This window comes from Atractosteus spatula, chromosome 7, assembly GCF_055471065.1.
Source record: "Atractosteus spatula isolate fAtrSpa1 chromosome 7, fAtrSpa1.hap1, whole genome shotgun sequence".
In the NCBI taxonomy this organism is placed as follows: domain Eukaryota; kingdom Metazoa; phylum Chordata; class Actinopteri; order Semionotiformes; family Lepisosteidae; genus Atractosteus; species Atractosteus spatula.
The window spans coordinates 46,613,591-46,641,053 of NC_142712.1; the positions used below are offsets into that span (position 1 = coordinate 46,613,591).

At 39.9% G+C, this 27,463-nt stretch overlaps 1 protein-coding gene across 1 annotated transcript; it reads left to right on the plus strand.

Annotated features, from left to right (window-relative positions):
* On the plus strand, nucleotides 1-26,396 carry cep152 (centrosomal protein 152). Its single transcript, XM_088921301.1, has 28 exons — nucleotides 1-23; nucleotides 966-1,081; nucleotides 5,470-5,576; nucleotides 6,362-6,428; nucleotides 7,383-7,718; nucleotides 7,941-8,106; nucleotides 10,635-10,775; nucleotides 10,970-11,109; nucleotides 11,444-11,644; nucleotides 12,837-12,984; nucleotides 13,511-13,602; nucleotides 13,745-13,908; nucleotides 15,726-15,936; nucleotides 16,022-16,135; nucleotides 16,523-16,629; nucleotides 17,000-17,128; nucleotides 17,384-17,519; nucleotides 17,651-17,842; nucleotides 18,108-18,404; nucleotides 18,744-18,875; nucleotides 19,195-19,854; nucleotides 20,137-20,224; nucleotides 21,788-21,955; nucleotides 22,550-22,637; nucleotides 23,044-23,135; nucleotides 24,275-24,431; nucleotides 24,514-24,620; nucleotides 25,243-26,396. The coding sequence occupies exons 2-28, from the start codon at nucleotides 995-997 to the stop codon at nucleotides 26,241-26,243; spliced, it is 5,328 nt and encodes a 1,775-aa protein (XP_088777427.1). The 5' UTR covers nucleotides 1-23; nucleotides 966-994; the 3' UTR covers nucleotides 26,244-26,396.
* The last annotated feature ends 1,067 nt before the right edge of the window (nucleotides 26,397-27,463 follow it).

A 27,463-nucleotide genomic window follows, 5' to 3' on the forward strand; every position in this document is an offset into this window, starting at 1 on the left:
TGCTTTTTGATTTAGTTTCCCCGGTAAGTGAATGTTGCAATTCGCTATGAATCATACTTGATATTTTTCGTATATAGCTAGATCATTTTGTAATTAATAGTCCTAATATAAACTTAAAAGCTGTATGTAATTAGAATACATCTTATTTTCGTTCATTTTAGGACTTAGTAGGGAGTTATCTTAAGAAACTACGTAGTCTTATTTTCTTATTTACAATTGGCAGCATAGTTTTGCGGATTAGCGAAAATCTATGAACTTCTGCAGTGTGACGTTTCAAGTAGGGTTAAAAATACATCTTTAGTTTAAGCTATCCTGTAAAGTTTTTTACAAGAAGTGTAGAATGTGTAGTGTAGAAGTGTAGAATACATCATAATACTATAGGTTCATCATGAACTTCTCACTTTTAATAGCATTTTCAGAAATAAGCAACACTGACATCACACACGTGAAGAAGAGCAGAAAGGCGATTTGTAATGGTTCTAGGCAGGGCATGGTGTATGAGCATGTCGAGAGAAAGGTGTGAGGCCTTCCCTGCTTGATGATGGGGTTGGCCAAAGCTGACTGTTACTGCAATGGTTATAATGACCCCAACCGGTATAATAGTTTGATTGCATGGTGTGACCAGAATTTAAAAAAAAAGTCTATTTGTTTTCCAGTTCTGTGATACATACTGTAGTGCAGTATAAAATAACTGTTTAGTATAACAATGTCTGTGCAATAAAAACCCAATATGCACAGACTGTTGAGGAAGTGTTCTTAGTGAGGCATTTAAAATTGTGTGATTCCTGTAGGAGTAGTGTGAAATGAATATGTATGAGTAGATGTCTGTTATGTAATGATTACTTTCACCCTTTATATGTTTTGTAAGTTTTTTTTGTGTGTGTGTAAAACATAGCTGCTTTGATGCAAGACTGATTGAGAAATCGGACAATAAAAGATAATGGTGTTGTATCTTGTACATGCAGGGGGGACGTTGCACTATTTCAGCTGAAAGATGTCTATCGACTTTGACAGTGCAGCCCTGCAAACCCAGCACGAAGAGGAGGAGTATGACCGAGAAGATTATGCACGAGAGCAGGAGGTACAGTCCAGGCACTGTCTGACAGGGACATGAGCAATAATTTACTTCTTGATTTTTGGTCTCGGCTTTTCTGTTAAATCCAGCTGGTTTTCTAGGTCTCTTTAAGACGTCTCCGTACTTGGAGTAGAATTCAGTAATTAAGAACAGGAAGTGATGTCCTCAATATAAAAAACCCATAGATTAAAGGATTTAGGATGCTGACAGGTTCCAGCCAACACAGTAGCAGTTCAATTTGCTTAATTTTTGTATAGCATTGGGTAATGATCTCCAGCACCTGGGTCATCCAAAAAAGACAAAATTGCTTCATCCCCCGAAATCAGCATTGATTTTTTAATGTTATATTTAACATCTTACTAGCTTTATCTAACATGAACAGAAATATTTTGTTAAATGTATTGATGGGATTTAGTTAGCTCTGTGTTCTCTGCCTTTCACTGTGTTGTTTCTGTGATGGCTGATCTGTTTCTGAGATTTGGAATTAAAAAATAATTGGGTCCAGTTTGCTCTGTGTGGATAAATTACAGGAAGATGGGGTTTACATGAAAGATCATTTACACTGAACAGAACAAAAAAGAAAGGTTATAAGCGAGAGGAGACTATTGGGCCCATCTAGTAGTTAACTGATGCAAGGATCTCATCCAGCACTTTCTTAAAAGAACCCAGGAACCTGGGGTATCTGCTTTTACAACATAGCTTGGTAGGTTGTCCCGCACTCCCCTCTCTCTGCTGCTCTCTTTTCATCTAACACAATCCCCAAACAGCTTGATTTACCGAGAAAATCCTGCTCCCCAGAGATTTCTGACAGTAATTTAAAGCCAATAGCTTCTTTTTAAACCAGATTATATAATGTAACTTTATAGCTAACATAAGAAGCACTCATGCCAAGTACCAGTTAACTGTATTTTCTAAGTATCTTAGTGATTTTGGTTTCATAGCCCACATAAGTCTTGGCTTGAATTAAAAATCCTCCTCTTATTTTATCTAACAGCTAAAGAAGAGGCTTTTCTATGTGAGCTAATATCCCAGCAGACTGGAAGTCAGCCCTTGTTCTGCTGCTTTTTGAAGGTCATAAAATCTCACACTACACCTACTACAGACCAATAATCCATTTCATCTTGCTTTACTAACATTCTGGAAATGAACATGTTTTTAATATGTTAAAGACACCCTGGTGCTGGAGGCCCATACACCGTGTGTTTTTCATTCCAGCTGAGGATTTTGATTTGGAAACGCTATTTTTAAACCCATGTTTAAGAGCTGTAACAGTTCAAGCTAATCCTATTATTAAATCACTTAAGGGTCCAAGTGCAACTTGCTGGGCAGGAACAAAACCCAGCAGGTGTGTGGACCAACACCACGTCAGGAATGCCTGGTTTAGATGACGTGACTCCTCTTGAAAAAGCTTTAAAACTCTGTTGCAAAACAGAAAATGTAAATTGGAACAAAATGTTGTTGAGTTACAAGGGTAGAGAGGAAAGTGTCAAATCAACCAGTCTTTCTAGTAGAAAACTCATCTAGGTGCTGCGTTCTGTCTCTGGTTCGTTCTGTGCCAAACATCAGGTACGTTTTTTAAATGTTTTCAGCAGAAGTCTAAAAAAAACTTTTAGACTGAATTTGTTTTTGTGGAGCAAATTGTATCACTACTGTGCAGTTTTGCAGTATACATTATTATACAGTGCAACTACAATTTTAATAAACAGCCTTTTTTTAGGTTACCGGTCACCCATTGGTGTCCAAAATGATGGACAGCCTGGATTAGTGCTTTTAGCATGCAGTTTTCTGCTGTAATGTTCAACTTTTAATAAAATCCCAGTAATTTCTGTCGGTACCACTAGATGGCGGTATTGTCTTACTTTAATAGTGGGAGGTCTGACGCATTGTATGTTGTGATGGACACCTCAGGGAATTCCTTCTAGCTTTGCCTTTGTTTTGTCTGACTGAATCAAAATGTGACTACTGTCATTAAAATCCACATGCTTTGGCATGAATTATACAAGATCATGGAGTTCTGTGATTTACCCTCCAACCAGGAGGTATGGCTGGGTAGCACGATCAGATATAACTGGTGTTTCTGTTTTCCTTTCCATATGGGCTGGAATTAGTTTTTCAAAAGTGATTTCAAAGAATAAAATGGATTAGTGCTTAATCCATTATTAAATTAAATCTCAAAAAAGCAACTTGCATACAAAATTAGCTTAGTGTTACAAGAACTGTGATTTGTGTTTGTTCTTCAAATGCTGTGATCTGTTTTAAATTGACTCCATTTATGATGGACTTAATTCATTGTGCATGTGAGGGCGTTTTAAAGTTTCTGCGTGAGTGGGAAAAGGAGTTGGAGTGGAATTGAAATTTCAAGTGTGGGCTCATTAGCTAGACTCGCACCATGCAAGGGGATTGCTGGGAGAGTGACTCACCCACATTTTCAAATTCCTTCCAATAGCTCCGACACAACTGGCACCCCTCAAGTGGATCAGATTGATACTTCCCGATGAGACAAGCTGAAGGCAATAAGTGCCCCAGAGGGCAATGGTGGTACCACTGAACCGTATGGGTACAGTCCCTTCAGCTCCATCTTACTGCAGCTAAGGAAACGGCTGTATCTTTTGCCAACACATAACCAGTTGATAAGAGTGCCTCTCATCAAGACTCGTAGGATTGCTCCTTTTCCACATTTCCTTTATTATTGGAGGTGCTTGTTCCTGGTAAAAGCTCCAGGCAAGAATGATAGCCTGGATGGGCTGCCAGTCCTGTCAGCCTGCACACACACACGCACACACCATGTCCAATGAGCCACAAGCCAGAGCACCTAAAGAACACTCATTTGAACACAAGGAGAGTTTCACTCAGAAGGCACTCAAGTAAAAATAAACCCAGGACCCGAAGAGCTAGACAACATGCCAATGTGATGGCCTCAGTTCACTATGTCGAGGTTCAGTATATATCGTATAACTCTATTGATGTTGTCTGTCCAATAGTATTGTGTGAAATACAGCCTTAGGGGGTTGGGCTACAGGGAGGGGAATGCTCTTTTCTCTTTATGTACAATCAGCCTGGTGTGGTCACTGATTCATTGCTGTGCAATCTGCTCTGGGGGAAAGGCTGGTAGTGCAACTGGTGTAAGTAAAATATGCAGTCAGGTGTGTCACATATTAACCTGAAAGTCACAGCATTCTTTCTCATTTGCTTTGCACTGGAGATGCAGACAGACTTTCTTTTCTTGTTTCAGGGAATTGTAGAGCTACAGTATTGTGCATGCATGACCATATGTCACTTTTTTATGTAGACTGTCTGGTTCCAAAGGCAGAAACATGATACCTGTATTTAAGACAGATTTACAATCTGGTGAATTAACTGAACAAAGTGCACAAAGTTGCGCACTATATGAAGTTTGATTTGACCATTTTCTAAATGATTGATGATTTTGAAGAGTAGTTTTGGAACTGTATTGTTGTCAGTATCTCATGAACCTAGAGAAAAGAGTTTTCTGTGCAACTTTACAAACAAAAACATGTAAAGTCTAAAGAAAGAAGTGACAGGTGGTGAGACTAAGATTGCCTTAAGGAGCAAATTTCTGTTGAGCTTTAGCTGTGCATTTTATAAATGGTTAACTAGTCTGTCATCCATAATAAAACATTTATATTATACCCTGGTAATGGTTCTGCTTCATTTAGCAAAAAGATGGATTTGTTCTTGGTGGCAGGGGGCATTCAAACCAAAGGTTGTAGTGACCAGGATAACTGTCTGTGCTTCTGCGTGATATTATAATAGATCAATACGTAAAACTACCATGCGTTATCTGTGTCAGTGCTTGATATAGCCATTGTGTTGCAACATACTGTACCTTTGTGGTGGTGTAAATATGGACGAATATTCAGGTCTTGAGACAGCTATACTTGAAGACTTGGAAGACGCTGTACAGTACATTCAAAGGTCTTTATTTAATGTAGGTAGAACTGGATAATTGACATGTTGTAAAACTGTACAAGAATTTAGAGACTTGATCAATCTAGTGTTTCAGCAGTTAAGGGAAACGTGCCTTGTGTTTATTCAAGGCTGTCCTCGATTTGTTTTTGTTATGTACATGATTCAGCTTGGTGATGTCTGGAAAATTCTAAGCTCGTACAGCGGCCATCTGCCAGCGGTGGTGTTTGACTGACAGGCCCTTTCATCTGAAAGGCCTGCTCTTTCTTAATCTGTTACCTGAGCTGTGAAGCATATTCAGCAGAAAACGTTTCCCATGTTCTCATACAAAATTCACTCGCACAAAAAAATTGGATCCCGTGATATTGGTTAATGATATGACTCAGCCGTGTGGTTTTTTTTTTCCCGAGAAATTATTAAAACAAGGGATAAATGGCAGTGTTGTTTTGTTTCATCTATTGCTGTAGCTGCACAAGCTGCTGACAGATCTCCCAGATGATATGCTGGAGGACAGCAGGGATGTATCCTCCCCTGAGCTCAATTACTCTGGATGCAGTGCTGGGGACAATAACAGGTAAGGCACTGGAGCTCTGGTTGTGAGGGTTTGCACATTCTGTGAAGGCTCCACAGCGATGCACAGGGGACTTGTTATCTCTCAAGCCTGCAGGTGCCTATGAAGTCTTCACTGGGAGCTAAGAGTTGCTTTCTGATTGAGAGAACATTCTTGAAAAGCTTGAGAACTTCTGGCTGGATCTGTCTTGTTTGAATTCCGCTTATTATTTGCTTGTTTGGATTTCCTATCTTCTAAGTTTATGCTTTAAAAAAAGTTGATGTGTCGTCCCTTCAAACTTGTGAGCCAAAATGGTAAACTTTTTAAGCGGAAGTTTTTTATTCTTGATTTAAGTTAAATTTTGCTCAGACGACAGTGACAGAATAACAGCCCAGCCATTTACCAAGATGATGCACAGGTACGGCTGCTGAAGGGTGAAACGTTTGTGATTTGGCACTGTCATTCTAATTAAATCAGACTTTGAAGCAAGGAAATCTTGAGAAAAAAAAGTAAAATAAACAGTTGATCCGTATTGGAATTTGTTCCTTTTCTCTGTTTAAGTTATCTTTCTTGGTGGAAAGATTGGCTGCAGGGACTTGCTTTCATTTTTATCACAGATCACGGCTATTATGGAGGTACTCCAAGATCACCATCCACATAAATGTGAGGAGATAACATAATTAGCTGATAAATATTAGATACTGAATGGCTTATTTCAGTACATAGGAGAAATCGAACATGTTCCCATAACTGTGGCTTATTTTTTTTGACAAAGAATGTGAAATCAAAGACAAGTCTGATTTTCATAGGCCTCAGCAAGCTTGGAATCAGGCATCAGAGTGGAACGATCCCCAAGGAGTTGTGTCGGCAGAACAAGTGAGTACAAACTGCTGCGTCTGATGGTTTATCTGAACCCTTTATATAGATTGCTGGTGTGTGTTTTCGGTCCAGACTAGAAGCACTCTCACACAGGCAATGGTGTAGGTACAATCTGATTTCTTCAAGATGGGCATAAACGTGCAGGCCGGAAGGTGAAAGGGGTAATATTTTATCTGTAGTTTATTCATGATATTTTATTTCTCCATATGAAACCAAAGCTCCATACACCCCCCTCACCTCTTAAATGCAGGAAAAAGACTATTAATGCCTTTGATTTAGTTCAGCTGTATTATGAATATTGTTGCTGTAATTATTTAAATGTTTTTCAGTGTAGTATAATTTCTCACTGATTGCTACTAATCACTAAGTACTGTTTTCCAAGGAAGTTAAAGTTGATAATAGATCGTATATGTGTGTATACATATGTTTGCCATTTTTATTTGTGTACATAATGTTTGGTTCCAGTAGGTCCAATATAATAACAATAATATTTCATTACATATCATTGCACCAAGAATTGTATATAGAGACACAGGTAAAACCTTTGGAAAAATTTTAAGGTGACATGTATACTTAACATATTTAAAAACACCTAAGAAGTCAGGCCACCAATTTCTTTTGGAAATGCATTGTACAGCCCTAGAAGCAGGGAGCTGTGTCAGTATGTGTAGGCTGTAAAGGAACGGGTCGAGGTGTATTCCGTGCTGAAAAGAGAATTCACACCTGTCGCTTGAAGCAGGACCCACAGCCGAAATAGTGAATCTTTTCTTTTCAGTGTGGAACAAACCTTTACCTAGAAGCAATATGACCAGTTCTGTTATCTACTGTACTGTCTGGTCTTGTGTATGAGTGAACATTAGTGAGTACTGTAATACAAACATCAGATAGAGACAAATCAAGATCTTAGCAGCTGAAATATGAACATTTCTCATCTATCTTTTGCTTTTTGAGGATTATGAGAGTGCGTACAGCGAAGACCAGTTCCATGGAGAGTTTGTGTACAGGCACGGCAGTGAACAGTTTGACGGCCATGTTCATGAGCTCCACGCACCCCACCCCCACGTGTGGAGTGAACAGCGCGAGGAGGGGCATGAGTACTTGTACAGCCACGGGGGCTATTCTTACCCCAGCGTGGGCAACGATGAAGCAGCGGGCAACCAGGAGGGCACCCCTCAAGATGGATATGAACAGGACCCCTATGGCCAAACCAATCCCTTTCACCCTCAGGGAGCATATTATCACTCCAAAGAGCTGAAGGAAGAGTTACGTCAGGGAGAACGCATTAAGGTGTGAACAAGACTAGAATCAAGTTTTAGATGAAGCTGATTTTTATGTGTTTGAATGGGCAGTTTTCTCAGAGCAGCCAGCTTCCCTTTAGCAAAATACCTTCTATTGCTTTTAGTTTAGTTAGCTTAGTTTTGTTAGTGGGTTTTTAACCAATTTGAAAAAGAAATAATCTTTTTTTTTAAGTCAGAACAATGTTTAATTTTGCACACTTTTGAATTGCAGGAGAGTTTTAAACCTGATGGATCAGGTGACCACCCTCCCAGTCAGTTCAAGGTCAAGTATAATCCCTACCGGCCAGCCGCGCACCCAAACGCATTCGGCACAGAAACGGGCAACACGGACGACCAGTACAGCCAGCTGCAGGCAGAGTTTCTGGAATCTGGTCAGAGTACGTTAAACACTATCACAGTACCAGTCATAGTTATAATCTAACAGGCTAGAAGCTAACTTCTACCTGAAACTGTGTGGGTGCTGAAGAGTTGAGTTCTTGCGAGGTCGACACAGATGAATGTACCTAATTAGCGGTGTTTCAGAAGAGACCTTAGCAGGTTGAAACTCAGGTTTGTGTCACTACTCTGTATTTTAAAAGGAGGCTTAAATCTTGTTTAGTACAGTTTTTGCAACTGCAGCTTGTTAAGCTAGGAATGTGACTCCTCAGCAATGGAACTGGGCATCTCCATCCTGCTGTTACATCTGTTTTATTGGAATACTCGTGCTGCTCTTTTTATATCAGACATAAAACCTTGACTGTGAGACTGCCTGGTTCAAGTGCATTTATTTTTGATTTGTGAGTTGGTTTTATGTCTTAGGTCAATATTGTTGGGTTCAGAGAATCATCTTTATGGTAAGTAAGTGTGCAGGAGTTAATTAATTAATCACACCTGAAGAAGGCTCCACGGCCGAAACGTTTTCTTTCTTCTTTTTTTCAGCATGGAATAAACCTATTACTTGTTCCTTTGCAGGAGTTAATTAAGCCACTTAGACTCTTAGATCCATCTGATCTTCTGTTCTGGAGGGCAGGACTGTCTCACTTTGAGTGGGCCTGATCAGTGCAAACTCATTGAAAGTTTAGAGAAAATACATCAGATTTCTTCAGAGCTCCACTGAGTTTTCATGTTTATGTTCCTGTGAAATTTGTATTTGGGAAAAAATGTACTTATGGGTTCTCAGCCGTCTTCCTCCCCACTCTGGTCTACAGGGGATGCTCCTACCCTTGATGACATCTTTGACAATGGCCTGGGCACATCTCAGGGTCTGAGGAAGGCTAATTTGTGTCCTGGGTTTACTGTCCCAGGCTGTTCTGCTAATTTGTGCATACAGGGTGCCAACATGGCACAGCTTCACCTTCCCAATCTGTGGGTCACTGCAAGGCGTCTTGCCTGTTCTCTGTATGACTTTCTTCTCTGACCTAAAATCGGTCTTCTTCCAATTACTTATATGTGGAATAGTAGTTCAGGTGGGTAGCTGCGTCAGCAGGCGTAGGCTGCAAAGGAACAAGTAATAGGTTTATTCCATGCTGGAAAAAAAGAAGAAAGAAAACGCAATGTTTCGGCTGTGGAGCCTTCTTCAGGTGTGACCATATGTGGAATAGACAAGTAGACATGCTGGATAGGAGTTCTGATTGGAATACAGTCTGAGACCGTACTTACTCTTCTTCTAATGTATTGTATTGGTAATCTGTTCAAAGGCTTGCGTGTCCACTGTACACAGATGAAGATTGCTCCTGAGCCTCTCTGTCACTGATGCGCTCAGATTGTGCCATGGACCTACCTAGATTTGTTTTAGGAGTGTCCCGAGATGGTTGTGCTTTTAGATGTGGCCATGAGCCCTCGGCTGCTCCTTCTCAAATCCAAAAATGCACTATTCAGGCAAAGTGTTTGATGGTTGTGGGTCTTACTGCAGCCAAGAACTCTGTTTTAAGGTTGAGTGGAGATTGAAATGCAAATATTGCATAACTAGATTATATTTTTCTAGTGCAAAATGTTTGTGGTTGGATACTGTTTGTCATCTTCAGGGCTTGCTTATATAGCCTAATTTATAGCCTCCATTTCTTGATTTTAGTTGTTTTTTATTTAGTTCTTAAACATGATTTAAATTTATGATTGCGTTTGTCACGGCAGAAATTCAATTGCAAGTATTCCATTGCAGAAGCTCTCCAAGTCTATAACTCTGATGGTAGTCTACCTTTTGTTCATTTACACTTTTTTATTTTCATCTCTTTCTTCGCTTACTTTAGGTGTTGGTAAAAGAAATTCAAGGTTATTAGACATATTGAACCTTGAATAATCTCTAGACAGTGAGATAGAAGTGTGGAATTTTGTGCTGTTGGCTTCCAGCTTGTGTTCTGTGTTTGATTCTGGACTGGGAAACGTTCTGTGTGGACTTCGCATGTCCTCTCTTGTTCTAGGTGTGTGGGCTTTCTACTACTGTAGGAACTCTAGTCTTCTCCCATCTCCCACCTTCCAGAGGCAGGTTTGATTGGCTATACTGAATTATCCCCCCAGCATTAGTCCCTGTTTTTGAAGAATAAAGCATTTCACATGTTATCTCGGTCACATGTGGCACATGCACTAGATCTTCGATAATGAATTTGTTTTGTTCAATCGCTTATGAAGGTTGTATGCAATTTTGGCAATTTGTATAAATATTACAATTTATATAAATATTGTAACAAACTATAATTCTGTAGTGGTTGCAATGCATTCTTTTCAGTGTAATAATATACCATAACAATTTCATCTATAAGCGAAAAAGATTAGCTCTTTTTCATGTGTATCAATTTGGGAGCTTTTGACTTCTCTGTTGTTTTATATGCCTGAAGACTAGTGCTGCTCTGCATCAAAACGGTGTTTTTTAGAATTTGCTGTCAAGTGCAGGAATATAATGGTGTGGAATTGTTTTAATTTGTGTGTGTAGATTCAACAGAACAACAAAAAATTGAACAACTGCAGATTTTTAATAAAGCCCGACTGAGACAGATCAAAAACCTTGAGGAACAGCTGGAAGACTACAGCCGGGAGATGAGATATCTTAATCACCAGCTAGCTATTGTTAGAGGTGAGTTTCACCTCTCTGTTGAGTCTGTTACATTCTCTTCACTTGTGTCTGATGCAGTAAGGTGGATTAATATGGAGTAAAATAAAAAGTGGCTTACCAGAGACAACCCAGGCAGCTGCAGACTTTGAGTTTTGTTGTACTGACACAACTGTACTTGTTAAGCTTGACATCATGCTTGTTTGTTTTCCCACCAGATGAAAAGGAAGGTTTGGCACTAAGTCTGCAGGAATCTGGAAAAGTGATTAAAGATGGGAAAGAACGGGAGATACAGCTGGAGGGCCAGATTAAAGCTTTGGACCTGAAAGTTCAGGCATTGCTTGCAAATGAGGAGGAGGTTAGCAGTCTTTAAAAATACCCAAGTCCCAATTGTTAATACAGATTTGTGAACCATCTTTCTTCCAGATGTGTATCTTAATGCGTTACCATCATTTATACAGTAACCACGTGTTCTTGTTTTTAAGAATGTGCTCAAACATTTTATAACTGGTACAGAAACCAGTAATTAAGAATTGAGAGTGTAGGCATGACAAAACCACTAGCTTTGTGGATTACGTCTCACAACTCAAATGTTGGGTATGGCAGAGGCGTTTCCGTGATGAACGCACTAGAAATGACCTGAACAGCTTTCGTTGATGTCGATTGTGTTGACTCTCGGGGTTTATTTTCAGAATGTGAAGAAACTGAAGGTTGCAGAAGCAGCTGTGGACAGCATGCAGCAGCAGATGGCCGAGCTTTGCCGTTCAGACACCCTGACTCGGGCGCGAGAAGAACACAACCGAGTCCTGGCAGCTCTCAGGGAGAAGCACGACGAGAAAGTGCTGGCTCTCCAGCAAACACTCGATGCCCAGAACCAAGCCCTGGAAGAGCAGGTCAGGGGACGCGCATTCCTTTCGAATGACAGTTTTCCAGGCCAAACATGCTGTAGTATTAGAACTCAGCACTGCAGTTCGTTATTATTGCAGTTAAAGCTGAGGTGTAGTGTAATTAAGTTTAGATAAAATTTCCTAACTCCAACCTGCCTCACAAGCAAATTTCTTAAAGATAACACATGCCACTAAATTGTGGGACTCTCGAGCGTGGTAATGTGGTATCTTTGTTCCCCTGCAGAGCATAGTTTCATAGCAAGTGACAACTTAATAGACAAACATCTTATTTACAATACTAACAAACCAGTTGTGAAACACCTAGATTTGTTATGATATTTACATAGAATGTAAATGTCTGGGGCCCAGTCAAAAAGAAAGCTTAGTCACATGTGCCTCCCAGCGACAGACTGCTTTGCCCACCATCTGAACAAAAGGTAAAATCAGTAAAAGAACGGTTCATATTTTTAAAAGAAATATCCTTACTGTGCACAGCACTGCTTTATAAACCATCAGGGGGGAACCTTTCTCCCTTTTCCAAAGTACCAGAGAGAGTTTCTCTTCATGTGTCGATCCAACAGAAAGTAAATATTGCTGTTAAAATATCCCTAAATTTTAAATTGGTCTCTTCAGATTTCCGAAATCGAGTTTCTGACTAACAAAGAGAAGTCTTAAAGTGTTTGGAAAGTATGTTCTGGAAGAGGTGAGAAAAGCACAGCCTTCCCCTGAAGTACTGAGTGGCTTGCTAGGCCTGGTCCTTCACCTTTGGTTGCCAGTGTGTCAGAATATTAGGGCATTTTTTGGGTTGCATCTCCCACTCAAAGAGTGACCTACTGTATTGTAGGTGCAGGCTTCCCAGAGCCCCCCTCGCCATGTGACCTGCACACCTTGTCTAGATGTCTCATGGCCTGCATGGCAATTAGGTTGTTAGTAGCCATGCAGTAATCCGTATCTTTAATACTCTTGTGGTGCAACACTGTGGTGTTTTTCATTGCATTCAAGTAAGCATTCTTCTGAGATACAGCAAGGAGTATTTTGTAGAAAAGCGTTTCATTTTATTTTGTAAAATGCGAAGCAGTCAACTTTTTGTGCTAGTGGTGGAGAATATCGGCGACAGCATTTGCGCACGTAGCTTATATCTGCATCTTGATTTTGAGAATGACCTGCGATGACACTGTTATCCATTTACTGTCATTAGAAGGACCTTTGCCAGAAGCTTCAGGAGCATGTGAAGCGACTGGAGCGACAGCAAGAGGAGGACAGAGTAGAGAAAGCAGAAGTGATCAACAGACTGACAAAAAGCCTAGAAGAAAGTCAACAGCAGTGCGCTAATCTGCTCCAGACAGGTGAGCATCATTGATGAGTCACGATCACCCCAGGACCATCACTGGATAGTGATGCTTATTTTCCATTTCAAGTACCCCACTTTTTTTTCTCTCATGGTTTCACCTCATGATTGTTTTCTGTTGCTTTAGCGTTCACACCCAGGGAACAGCCTTCACAAAGCTGAAAGCTCAGGGTGCAGATGAGTGGAAGGCATGCATTCCCCCCACATTCCCCATAAGCATGGTGTGGAGGGGTAAAGCTCATGGAGAGCCTAGGCATTCCTGACATTTACATACTTTTGGGAAAACATAGGTTTTCCCACCAGGGTGTTGTTGAGCAATTCTCAGGAATCCTTGAAATGTCAGTTACTCAGAGCAACAGGCTACTAACAGTAAATGCAAGATGGTCCAAATGGCTTCTTCTCCTGTGTTGCTTTCATTATGTTCTTATATAGCCATTGTTCCTTCAGGGTGTGAGAGTGGATAAGTGTATGGCAAATTTTCAGAACTTTTGGGTAATTTCTTATTTAATAATTTATCCCCCTAGGAACTATACAAGAGATCAACCAGCTACGAATCCAGTTACAGCAAGCACAGTCGGTGAAGAATATCAGCGACAACATGAACAGATCTCTGCAGGTTAATGTGCTTTTAATATGTGCTTTCTATAAGTGCCCCTTGCTGTTGTGAAGTAATACAGTACAGAGATATTAAAGAGTGTTGTGTTTGAAGATGTTCTCTGCATCAGTTTCTTACCAATTTAATTTTTTTTCCAATGAAGGAGGAAGTCAGTGACTTGAAGGAACAGATTACACTGTATGAGTCGGCAGCTAAATTTGGGATCATTGCATTGGATCCCAGTGGTGAGCTGGAGAGCCAGTTGTCCGATTCCTATGTGGAACTGGGGATTAAGAAAGTTAACTGGAAAAACAGTAAATTTCACAGGTAATGGTCAAGTGATTTTCTTGGTTCAGATGGTGTTTAATAATCATTCACAGAATTTTTGTTTTATTAAGGTACTTAAGAATATTTTATTTATGTTGTGCAAATATATGTATTTTCCATCAGTGTAGTAAGGGAAGTGTTCAGGCATTCTAGCAGTTCTTCTCTTCTGTTTAAGTGGTGGAACCCCACAGTGAAGGCCCACAGTGTGGTTAGATGACCATGACTGGAGTTATGTCTGCCAAGCTGAACAGGTCTGCAGCTTGTTCAGTCCAAAAGATAGAGACGGTTCCATCATGATTCGCAAACAGTTTTGTTTTGTGAGATTTTAAATGTACATTTACCTTGAAGTTGGGATTTTTTTTTACCAGTTCCCTTCTGCTGAAGAACAGAGTTATAAGATGAAGTGATTAGAATAGAAAATGTCAAAAGCAGAGGTAAAATATCTATTCATTTATTTAGTTTAATATTTGAGTTGAGCGACAGTGGTACAGTGGTTAGCGTGGATGGATGGAAATTGCAGTTGTACTCTTTTCCCTTTGTAATGTATCTGGACCTTGCCTAGGGTAATTGACGTGCTGGTTGCTCTGTTGTTTGGAGGTTGCTGGAGGTGGAGTTTCATTTCAGGTGGCACAGAGCGAATTTGCTTGTGTGGAAGAAACTGAAACAGGGTTCAAAGTCTCATGGACTGGCTTAGGGGGACAGAGTTGTCCAGAGCCATCTGTAATTCAAATTGTGCACCGGTCGTCTTTGCAATTAAAATAACGTCCAGTATCTACGTGTTACGTTATGATGGTGTCATGTAGCAGACAGGATTACACTTGTCTCTAGAATAGAGAGGGGCCATCCCAGTCCTGTTGGGAAGTTTTTCTGCAGGTTTTTTAGGTCTTTTCAAAGCAGCAGCACCTGAAGAGCTGGAGGAAGCTGGTAGGTGGTCCCATTACAGCCGTAATGACCTGTTAAGAGCTGGGTTGACAAAATCTGCTTCCATCCAGGACCGGTCTGACCCATCCCTGACCTAGAACCACATCAGAAAGTAGCTGCACAGTTTTACTCTTCTACAATGGGTGGAGAACTATTACTAAGCCTTGCCTTTTCCTTGAAGGTAGCCGTTAAATTGTCATTTGTTTTTACACCAGTGCTTTGTACAGGGGATTGGTTGTTGCAGTTTTTCTGCTGCACCAGTTGCGTTATTAGTAAATGAGGTGGAGTTGGAGAATATTGAGGGGCAAAGCTGTTATATATGTGGGTTGATTTAAAATCTAAATCATGGTTAAGCACTTCAGTGTTTCAGCAGACATATATGTCAATTAGTGCATGTTAGATCTGAAAATGAATTGGCTAATGGTACTCAATTGGGGTCAGTGTATGGCAGGATTTTGAATATGTAAATCAGGTCATGTTGTACTCTTTTCTTGTTCAAGACTCAAGAGCTTATCCTTTTGGCCTATCAGTGTGGGACAAGCCAGGAAATGTTTCCTGTTATCTTCTCTGGACTAATTCCAGAGCCGCCCTGCTGTATCTTTTTTTAAATGGTGACCAAAATTGTGCGCGATACTTGAGATATGAGATATTACGTGCACATTATACAATTTCAGCATTAACAACCTTTACTCTTATACTCTTAACTATATACCTTAACATTTTTATTGCTTCTTCACATTGTCTATATTTAAATGATTCAGTAACATAAATTCTAGAACATTTTTCATAACAAGCTTCTTTAAGCTCATTGTTTCCCATTTCATATTTATCGTTTGTTTTTGTAACTTGCATGCAGTCGTCTGCACACTTGCTCTACTCTCTCATTTAATTTCCAGCACCTTCATTGCTGCTGGAAAGGATAAGAATATGTCGAAGGATGACATGATTGTGGAGCTGAAGACTGAGCTGGAGCGCTTCCTTGGCAGTTTGAAAGTCAAGAGGCGGACGATTAGCCAGTTACAGGACGAGCTGAAGCTGTCGCAGTCACAAGTGCAAGAGCTAAAAGCCCACCTGGAGAAAGCAGAGAGGGAAGTGAAGGATTCAAAGGTGAGGAGCCGTAGCACTGGAGTCTATTAAATGGGAATTGCGTTCAGACAGAAACCACACTTGTATTTTTGTTTTTCCCTTGCAGGTTAGGGAAAATAACTTGGAAAAATGTTTGGAAATCTCAAGTGCTACAACTTCTGGACAGGAGGGAGTGGAGAAATTTCAGAAGGAATGCAGGTGCCTGCAGGAGCAGCTGGAAGTAAGGATTGCTTTAGGGATTTATAAGGAGAGAAGAGGCACCATGAATTAGTTCTCCAAATAGGACTCGGTTCTTGGTTGTAACATGCTTTTGGTAAAATCATCTTATTTTGTAAGGTCATTGCATTGCAGCAATGCATTGCTGTTTGCATGATGAATTTTGTTTTTAATTTAGATTATTTGTTAAAATATTTTCCTCATCGTATTAAGGACATGAGGAGGAAACTGCCATTATCTAAGGTGGTAGTGTTCTACAGGACTTGGAAGATTATCTGCTGATGCTTTGCAAATTTTCAAAGTGGTGACAACGGCAAATTATACCTGTATCTTATTGTTCTGGAAAATGTGTTAATCATGATCTTTCTGTTATTTATTTTCACCTTTCTAGAAACTTGAAAAACAGAATAAGGAGTTGAAATCTGCAAATCTAGAACTCTGCACTGAAATGAGAAACATGATTCAAGATTTTGACCGGGAAAAGCAGGCTCTTGAGAGGTAACTAGATGTTTGTGAGAGCTTTTTCATATTGCATTGTGTTGGTTTGTACCTGAAATTAAAGTGTGCATGAAAAGTCTTCATCACTGCTTGCTTGTTTAACCTAATACCTGACCTATCAAAATCACTGCTTGTGAACACACCTCTGGTGCTTCGGATTCCTGTTTTCATCACTCTCTCTGTTCAGTCTGATTCAGAACACCTCTCTTGTGTTTTTCCCCATTCAAGCTAAATATTCAAAAACATTGCACACACTTGGATATAGTATCAGTTAATAACTGAAATGTACATTTTCAGTTCATGACGCTGTATCATACAAAGGTTATCTGTTCTTGTTTCTGTCTATCTGCCATATTTTTTTAATTTTAAGACATGACAAAACCCACCAGCAGCACCGGGATGATTTAGTGGCTCACTTACGTACAGAATTATCACGGGAGCATGCGATTGAAATGGAGAAACTGACCAGTGTTTATGAAGACAAGATTCATGTTTTAGAGTAAGTGCTGTCTTTTTTCCCCCTCTGTGAAAAAAATGTTCCGACTTTCTGAAAATAGAACCAAAACATAATGCAAAATTTAAATATTCATATTTATATTTTTCAGCTGCAGTGTTGCAAGCGATCATTTATAGCAACAAAAAAATTGGGAATGTTTTAACACAAAGTTTGTATTTTCTTGTGTTTTCACCACATTGTGCACCAAGCAGCTTTATGAATTATAGTGCTGGAACCTTTGTACTGTTTTGTCTGTAGGACACAGCTATCAGACATCAACAAGGAGATGATTGGAGTACAGGAATGTTATATCACTCTTTGTAAAGAAAAGGACACTTTGGAACAAGATATGAGATGCAGAATGGAAAAGGAAAGAAAATTGAAAGAGGATGAGGTATCAAGTTTTTATACTTTTTAAAGATTAGATTTAACTGAAATGTAAATGTGACTTTTTGTTAATGTATTTTATCAAATCAACGAAACGCCAACATACCGCATTTCGCTGTTTGGGTGGCTTGTTGTCAGTTACGGAAGCAGCTGTGTGAGGAGAAGGAGCAGGCCCTGGGGGAGCTGGAGCGTGAGCTGGAGGGTCAGCATCGTCTGTCTCTGGCCACCTCAAGGGCCCTCTGGGTGAGAGAGAAGGAAGCCGACGTCAAGCAGCAGGTCAACGCTCAGCTAGCACTGGCCAGAATGACCTGGCAGGAGGAGCAGAACAAGGTGTTTCTTTCATCTTGGGATGTTTAAATCAGGGCTTTAGTCCTTTATAGCACCTCCCTTAAACCCTTTTACATCTGTTTTGTACTCCGTGTTACTGTCCTTACTGGTTGATCCACAAAGGAACCTCCAAATTCAAATGTACGGCGCAATATTAAGTGTTTCTAAAGTACCTAGTACAGGATCTGAAAGGGAGTTAAATGCCTGCTGTTGCCTTTGCATTAGCTGTTAGCTACGCAGGTTCGTTACCTCCCTGATTTCTGCGCAGGTGAGGGAGGAGGCCGTTCAGGAAGCTGTGGAGAGGGTGGAGAAGGAGTGGGCCCGGCGGCTGGAGCAGTCTCTGGAGAAGGCCCGGCCCGAGACCGAGTCACACGAGCGGCACTGTCAGACCGAGCCCTGGGAGAGCGAGGGCCTTACTGGAAAGGAGCTGGACTCGCGGCTGGCAGCACTGAGACTGCAGTTACAGCAGGAGGCAGAAGAAGAGCGAGCCAGGGCCGTCGCGGATGCCATTCGAGAGACCCAAAGCAATTTGGAAACGAAACACCGGGAAAAAGTTGCTGAACAGGTAGGGAACTTTTGGTAGGGAAGTTGCTGAACAGGTAGGATTTTGGTTTGTGTCAGGCAGCCACATAATTATACAAAATGTAACATTTTGTATAATATTTCTTGTATTGATATTTGCATCTTTTACTGTTGATAAAATCCAAGTTTCACTGTTGTAATATTGTAAAAATAAAATGCTAGGCAACCTCAGTCCAAATCATGAAAATTCTTCTTGTTTTAAAACTTTCAAATGTTAAATGTTAGAAGACTCAAATTGTAATCACTTTTCTTGACTGAACTCTTCTCTGCAAGGAGGAGGAGATGAGGATTAGCTTGTGAGTGACTGGTCTGCTTCCCACAGGTAGAAAGTGCTGTGTCCAGTGCTTACAGTCGCTGGCTTCAACAATTACACACCCTTCCAGAGTACAAAACCAGCCTTCAAGCAGAGAAAGAAGAGTGGGAGAGACAACGTGACCAGGAAGTCGCAAATCAGGTAAATAAAGCACAGGAATTATAGTAGGCATCATTTGGGTAAGAAGATGTCTTTTGAAATGCTAATCGGCAACTTTGCAACAACATAAACTGTCTGTGTTCTTTGGCAAAAACATACAGATGTTACATATTGTTTGTAAATTCTGTGAGATAAACACTAATGGAAAAGTTCCATAAAGCGGAAGGCAAACTGGAAACATTTATATTGCACTTAGTTTATTTTGCTACTACCATAATGTCTTCTAATTAAAATGTCCTTCTTCAGTTTAACATTGTATACATGCCCCCTTTTGTGAATTTAGTACTCTTTATCTTTTCAGATATCGGCTGTGGTCAAGGCTGCTGAGGAAAGATGGAAGAAGAATCACCTTAAGGAGATGGAGAAACTCGAAGCGAGTTCAAGGAGCGCGGAGCTTCAGGAGAAGGTGCTGTCCCTCCAGAGACAGCTGGAGCACCGTAAGGAGGAGGAAGCGGCGCTGGTAAAGGCTGAGCTGGCCAGGGCCCGCGCAGAGTGGAACAGGGAAAAACAGGAGGAGATCAGCCGAATCCAGGAGCGCAACGAGAAAGATTATCGGTCCTTTCTGGACGAGCACAGAAATAAGTTAAACGAAGCCATCAAATCCGCCAAGGAGGATTCTGAAAGGCACAAGAACGAACTGCTTCTGCAAAAGGAGGCAGAGATTCAGCTGCACCTCGAGGGGAAGGAGAAGGAATGGGCAGCTCAGCAGGAGGAGAAGTGCCGAGTTGTCAGACAGCAATGTGAAGATGACATGTTGGTTGAAACACAGGCCTTGCTTGGGGAAATCCAAGAGCTTCTCATTCGAAGCCCGGATAAACTGCTGGACATCCCGGAGACCCGGTTCAATAATCCAAAGGAAACAGAGCAGTATTTTATTGGTAAATTAAGAGCCTGTCTGCAGGCTGCATGCCAAGGCCTTGTTTCCAAAGCAATCAATGAAGCCAGAAACCATTGGGAAAAGGTAAAGGTTTTATATTTTGTACAATTTCTGTATTATTAATTCCAAGTCTTGTTGACGGTAGTGATTCGTGTGTGTTCTGTAGTTGAAAATAACTAAATACTGATAGACACAGATGCAATGATTTCTCTGATAGTTCCATGTTTTCATCTTTAAAATTGTTTTTTGCTCTCTAATGTGGTCTATCTGAACTCCATTGCAAATATTAGCTAAAGATGTCATATGCAGTCACCCTCTCCTTCCCCATTAGCGATCTTGCTTCACGTTTGTGTCCTGTCTTCCTAGAGCAATGAAGAAAAACTGTGCCATGCTTTAAAGGAAGCAGAGGATCGCCATAAGCAAGAAATAAAACAGCTGAGAAATCAGTGCAACGGTACCAACAGTTAATACTCCCTTATGGTTCTCTCACACTGCTGTAGAGTAAATGTGTGGAGATTATATACTCTCTTAAATTCTGAGTAAAATCAAAAGAATGTAGCATTTGTTTTTTTAAATCAGTAGTCTTTGAATTGGCTGCATTGTTAATACACAAATTAAGATCTGTTATTAATGGAATCCTATCATATTTTGTTAAGGACAGCCAAATCTAAATCCAGTCACCTAGTTTTTATCAGATGTCCAGTAGCAATAAATACAGGTTATGTGTTTAGTATTGATGATTGCTTCACACTAGCAGAAATCCTCAATATTTTCCCCTTAACTATACCTGCTATATAGGCAAATGTATAATTTGAAGGGAGTAGCTTCAATAAAGTGTTTACAGTGACCTGTAAAAAGCCAAGTTACAGTAAAAATGTTTGTGACAGGTAAATACAAGGAAAGTTGTTCAATAGTGAGTGAACAATAATTAATGTCTAATGAAGTTTTGCACACTGAAGTTATAAATCTTTCTTCTCTCGTTTCATTTTTAAATTAAAAAAACCAAAGCAGGTCTGCCATATCTATAAGGAATTCTGCCTATTTTACAGTATGTCAGAGTATTAAATGATCATATAAATATTAGATGCATACATTTATAATGTAGTTGATGTATTTTCTATCGCAGGAAAAATGTTCAACTTGAGAGTCGTAGAGTGCAAACCTTAAACATGCATGATTTCAAAAAGGATATAGAAGTTGTTCATCACTGAGAGATCTCCAGCAAATCCAAAATTATGAGCAGTCTTACAATTCCAGGATTTTGAAAGCAAACTTTATAATTTTTTGCTGCTATAGATTGCAGTGGGCAGCAAAGGTTTAATAACGGTGCCTTCATGCTTCAAGTGAAATAAGCAGATGTACTGAAGGCATTTTTCTAAGTGGACAAGTGTGAGCTAAGTTTATTTTGTGAGTTTCCATATTGGATCCTCTTTCCCCTCTAATGCTATTTTGTTTGCCTTCTCGCATAAATGTATTTAATATAATGTAGGGAATGCTCTTCTGCAGCTTAGCCTAAAGTGCAGATAAAGGTGATGATCAGTTTAAAGGGTCATTTTTATATTTTTATGTTGAACTTTACAGAGAACAGTTTTTCTAACAAAGAAACATCATAGACCATTGTTTAGATCTGGCTCTGAACCTAAAAGGTATTCATGCAAAGGAAAGGATGCAAAAAACATTTGATTTTGTTTCCGTTCATTAGAATACAAAATTAAACCATGCTACATACAGTACTTGACAGACTCTTTATTATTAGTAAATGGCGTATAGCATTTTTCTGTTTAACTGGAAAATTAAAATTTATAGATATCAATGTTTATCTTGTTAAAGTTGTTAAACTTTATAAATTAGGTCCTTGCATGTTGTCTCAATTGTTGTTGAGAGTCCTTGAATTTTGACTCCTCAAATACATTTTAAGCTGCTTGAATATCCATTATACATATAAAAATGTTTACCAAATCTTGTTAAATTATACAATTACCTGTACATTTAAAATTTATTTTAATGTACCTTTCAGTTTCACAGCCAGGAACAAAGGATGACCTGTGCTGTAATAAGTACTGTGCTGAAAAGCTTGAGAAATCCCAGAGACAGTGTCAGGAGCTGCAGAGACACCTGGAAAAAGCCTGTCGTCAGCTCCAGCAGACTGTGAGAGAGAATAAAGCTAACATGCAGCAGCTCAGAGGTATTCATCTGCTTTGTTAGTTTCTGTACACTCTTTTGTTGACATGATCAATAGGAAAATTGTCATTAGCTTGTGTAAGGAGTGGTGCAGTCAGGGTCCTGGGTTCAAATCTGGCTCTGGATGTGTGGAGTTTGCATGTTTCCCCTGTGTTCATGTGGGTTTTCTCCATTTACTCGGATTTCCTCTCCCAGTCCAAGGACATGCTGTCTGGGTTAGTGCTCTAAATTGTTCCATGTGCGTTTGTCTACGCCTTGTGATGGAGGATGCCATCCAGGCTTGTTCCCTGAGCTCTGGGTTTAGGCCCTTGCTCACAGTGACCTTAAAAGAATATGACTCGGAGTACTCAAATGGATGGATGGAAGCAGTAAAATAAGGCTTGTATTTCATATAATAAATAAGCAACAAGTGTGAGTGTGTATGCATGCATATCTAAACATACACTGTTACTTATTTACTTACTGGTACAATCTCAGTGTCCAGTTCTAACCTCTTGGAAACCTTCTGGAAAACAAGGCAGTATTATAGTTAAATTGTACGTTAGTTCATGTTGATACCAGTATGATAAGATTTTTCTTCTCGCCCTTTCCTTTGCAGACAGTTATGAGGAGGCTATCAAAAAGGAAAAAGCAGAAAACATGAGGAGGACTGAAGACCCTGGGAGATGTGAAAGAAGATGCTTTCAGTAACTTTCCTTATTAAAATTTTATGAAAGTGGGTATGAGAACAGCAGCTTTGCTGAGACCTCAGTATTTGCTGCAAAGAAACCTGCAAACAGAAAAATGTATCAAGTTCTTGAATATAAAACATACAATGCAACAACCTATTGATTAAAAACATTAGATGAAAGTTTTTTTAAGCTGCTGTAATACTTAACTTACTAATCTAAATATTAAATGCCACAACCTTGTAATACTTTGTGGGGAAAAAAATGTTTTTAAAATATTCAAGCTAGGAATTTCTTCTCCGTTTAGAACTGCACCTCCTAACAATTAATTTTCTGATAGCTTAAACAATACAGCAGTACAGTACAGTGACACCCAAAAAGTCCTCATGGATGTGAGCTTTGACATCAGAATTCTCATTTGAAGGTCACAAACAGACAGTGTACCCGACAGCAGGACTCAGGCTGCTCTGGAGGAGATGAGGGACCAGTACATGAATGCGGTTGAAAAAATCCGAGGTCGGTGCTTGGATGTTTTTATTAACATTTATACCCATGGGTTTCCAGGTGTCTGTTGCTTCTTTTAAACTTTTTTTGTAAGGTGAACTTTCGTTCTCAGTTGGATTTTTAAAACTTTTGCGCTTGTATTAACTTTCTTACTCTTTAGTGGAGAATTTAAACCTACCTGCATAGGTTTTGTTAAGGTACATTGATTGTATTATCTCTATTTGCCTCTAATAGTATGAGTTTATTGGCAGTGGTAGTAGTTAAATTATCTGGACATTAAGATATATTTTTCTGGTTTCTTAAAACACCTTAGAGAAACATGGTTATCTCACGAATGATCAAATATTAAAGGTGCGATAGGTTTCAAGTTAATCTCAGTGTGCAGGAAAAACTTTTCACACTTGGCTCCTGGGCTTATTTTGGGTTTTGTTCAATTGATAAAATAATTATTTAATCACAGAATTGCAATATTATAAACAGGATCCAAAGTGTTTGTATACACAACTGTACCTCTTACTTTGCCTGTAAAAAAGAAATTAAGACAAATTCTATATATGACTAAGAAAATAAAAGTTTGATGGGATAATTGATTAATTAGGTAGCAGCAAAATCTGTAAGACACTTGCCCTTTAACAGGGAATTATGTCAGCGACCGCTGGGTTAAATAAAGACACATAACTAATATTCACTCCTGCTAGTTTTCCCTTTTATCTTGCTCTTCCGTACAATCACATTTTCTTCACCTGACTCTAAATTAATATAACCGTTGTCTTCCAAGTAGTAATATGGAAGTGTATAAAATGTTCAGTCTATCTAGCCTGTTTGGTCATTTGTTAATTAATCTAAGTTCCTCATCCAGCTGTTTCTAGCAAGAAGCCATGGTACTGGCTTCAACAGTACGGCTAGGTGGCTTGTTCCAAACTCCCACAACCTTTTGTGTAAAGAAGTGACTCCCGTTCTTGGTTTTAAATGCACTTCCACTTTGTTCTCTGGTTTGTGTTTCATTGTTAATTCTGCAGAGATCCACATATCGTATACATGTTCACTGACGGCTGTATCTGTGTAAGCGGCTGTGACACCGCAGGCATCTACTTTTCAGCGAGCGGACACGGCGATGCTTTTTTAAGTGCAGGTGTGCTCTGAATTCCCAGGCGACATGCTGCGCTACATCCAGGAGAGCAAGGAGCGGGCTGCAGAGCTGATCAGAACAGAGGTGTTGCGTGAACGGCAGGACACCGCCAGGAGGATGCGCAAGTACTACCTGTCCTGCCTGCAGGAGCTGCTGGAGGACGGCAGAAGGAAGGAAGGGTAAGAGTCGGCCGTAGGCCGGAGCCGCCCGCTTGAAATGCCAAAAGAAATACAAACTCTTACCCGTTTGTCTCCTCGGCAGTGCTGAGAAGAAAATTATGAACGCTGCCAGCAAACTAGCTGCCATGGCAAAGGTGCTGGAGACTCCTGTGCCCAAGAGGAAAGGCAACAAAACGGATGTAGTTCTGGGTAAAGGCCAAGTAATCTCTCTCGACTGTTGTGTCCTTTCAGCTTTTCCTTGTAGAAGTGTTACTGCCCTCCCACTCTGTTCATTAGTCCGGAATTGGCATTTACCCACCTGACCTTTAACCTCGTATTGACCTTGCTTTAGCAATGTAACTTAAAAGCTCTAGTAAACAAACACTTTTTCTTGTAAAACTTCAAATCTTGACACTAATCACTTTGTTTCCTTGTATGACGTCTGTGCCCATTAAGTTGGTTTATTGTTTTTTGGAGCTCAGGTTTTAATTGTTAAGAAAAATAAAAATGTCAGGTACCTGGAGGGGAAGCTTTTGGGTTGCTCATAGCAGGTTTTGTGCTCATGAAACACTATGGTTACCTGGCAAGCTTTTTTAAACTTTTTTTTCTCCAAGACATTTTGGGTTCTGACACCCAAAGCTTATTCAGTCAGGTGATTAGTTTAATGATGGTTGGTTTGTGACCCAAAATGTTTTTCTCTCATAGTGAGCTTTGAAGACGGGGAAATTGTTTACAGCACCCTGTAAATGATGCGAATCTTTGTGCTTCAGCTGTCGATGAAAGTGTTTTGTTAGTTCTTAATGTAGGATGTATTTTGCCTTTCTATCAATAGGTTCATCAAAGATGGAGGCATCTGCAGCTAACAGCAAACTTGCAGAAGCCTTGTATGTTCCTCTGAGCCAGAAGCAGCCTGCCAGCAGTAGCCTTCTTAAGAGCCAGAATTTCAGTACAGGAAGTGTGGAAAACCAGGCTCCACCTCGTACTGCTCTGAAACTCTCCGAGGACAGAACTCGGGAAGCTGCACTTGAGGGTCCAAGGCATGCCATTCCAAGCATGACCGGAAAATCGGGTGAAGGTCACCATGAGGCTCCACGTGCCACTTTTGCCCATCCAAGGAGTGGAAAGAGAAAAGCCTGCAGTGCCGGTATTGTGCTGGAAAACTCTCGAAAAGAGGACACGATGCCCAAACATGGCTCGGTTCCGATTCCAGAACACACATACTTCGGTCAGGGATATCGGCTTACCCCAGGTTGCGATTTCTCCGAGACAACATTAGCAAACATAACTGTTAGAAATGAAACCAGAGAACCTGCTTCAAAAGGACTCAGCTCCTGCCAAGCTGAGCAGTGCTCTGTTGCTGAATCAGTGAGCAGACCTTGGGTCATCCAAGAAACCCCAGTTAGAGATGAAGGCGGCTCAAGCGATTGGACTTCAGTGAGTTTAGGCACCTGCGTAGACAGTCAGACTGGCTTGTCCTTCTGTGCAGGAGGTGACGCGGAGCCCTCAGGCAAATGTCTATCCCAAGTGCCTTCCTTTGTCTTGCCTCTTTCCGATTCCGATGACGAATCTGTGCGCAGTTTCCGGAGGAATGCAAAACTCCAGGATCTCCAAGCAAATTTTAATGCTTGTAGGGAAATCCCAAGTGTTCATCCCAAGCCCAGACCAAAAATCTGTCCAGACCCTGGGCTCAATGGGGACAAAAACAGAGAACCTATTCCGGGCTCCGAAGATAAAAAGCTGTATAAATTGTGTTCAAAGAGTTTGTTCTCAGAAATCAAGGCCTCTCAGCAGGACAGTGGATTTGATAGTCCACTCTCAGTTTTCCCAAAGTAGGAAAACTGTGTGCAGGTTTACGAGTAAGAATAAAAAGGTTTGTAACATCTGGTATTTGCGAAAAGGTTTACAGGTTTCAAAAAGCTAAAATACGAGAGCAATGAATTTGTGAAATCAAAGTATATTTACAGAGTGCTTGTTTAAGTGCAGCTTGTGTGTGCTTGTTCATGGTGTATAAATTATTTTTTTTATTTTTTAAACTTGTTTCTGTTTGCTTTAATACTTAATTATTTTTTTAATGGCAGTTTAATTTTTTGCCTTAAATAAAGTTTTTCAGAATATTTTCCACATCTTCCAGAAGTTTGGGATTTTTTTGATGGTGGATTACAGCAGAGTGCTGTCTTACTTTGTCACAAAGTAAGATGCCCGAAGTTCCTTTTAATATCTGTGCTGTGTAAAGTATGTCTTATTTAATATCCATATTTTTCAGGTTATTTTTATGATGATGTGAATATGAATGTTGTAACAATGTGGGATTAGAGGAAATTATATTCTGATTAACACACAGAAGCAAACTTTAATATAATATTTAGCTGTTTGAGGATTATGAAAGTTTAATCATCACATTTTGGTGTCGCAAGCAGTACACTTTCTTTCTGGAGTCAGAGTTTGCTTTGAAGTTAAAAACTCCACCAACCACAAAAATACTGGAAACAGATTCATGAGATGGCTTTATCTCCTACAAATAGGGTTTCTACCACTCATATGACATAGTTTCACAATAGATTATTATATATTGTGGAGTATATACATAGAGGTTTATTATAACTGTGGGAGTTTTAATGTTTCTATATGCTGTGAATGTTATTTTTGAAAACCATACCTTTTAAAGAGATAGGGCAGAGCAAGGTGTGCCTGATGGTGTAATTAATAAGGCAGTTTAATGGCTGATTGTGTAATGATTAAGTGTAAAGTAGATGTATTTTACTTAAGTATAGTTCTTCAAAGTTGCTCTTGTCCAACTTTTGTATCGACTGGGTAAGCATAAAATGCTGTGTGGTCACTCTCAAATTAGATAAAGCATGTGCCTACAAAAAATGTTGGTAACAGGTGGTTTTCCCTTCGAGTATCGGTATCTCGTCATAATTAGTATGTCACTGTTTCGGTCTTTCTTTACTAGCCTTTCACATGGCACCACCACAGTTTAAGAAGCAGTTGCGATATTCATATTTTTCATAATGGACTTGACATCTTGTGGTAACCTTGTATTTCTTGGCAGG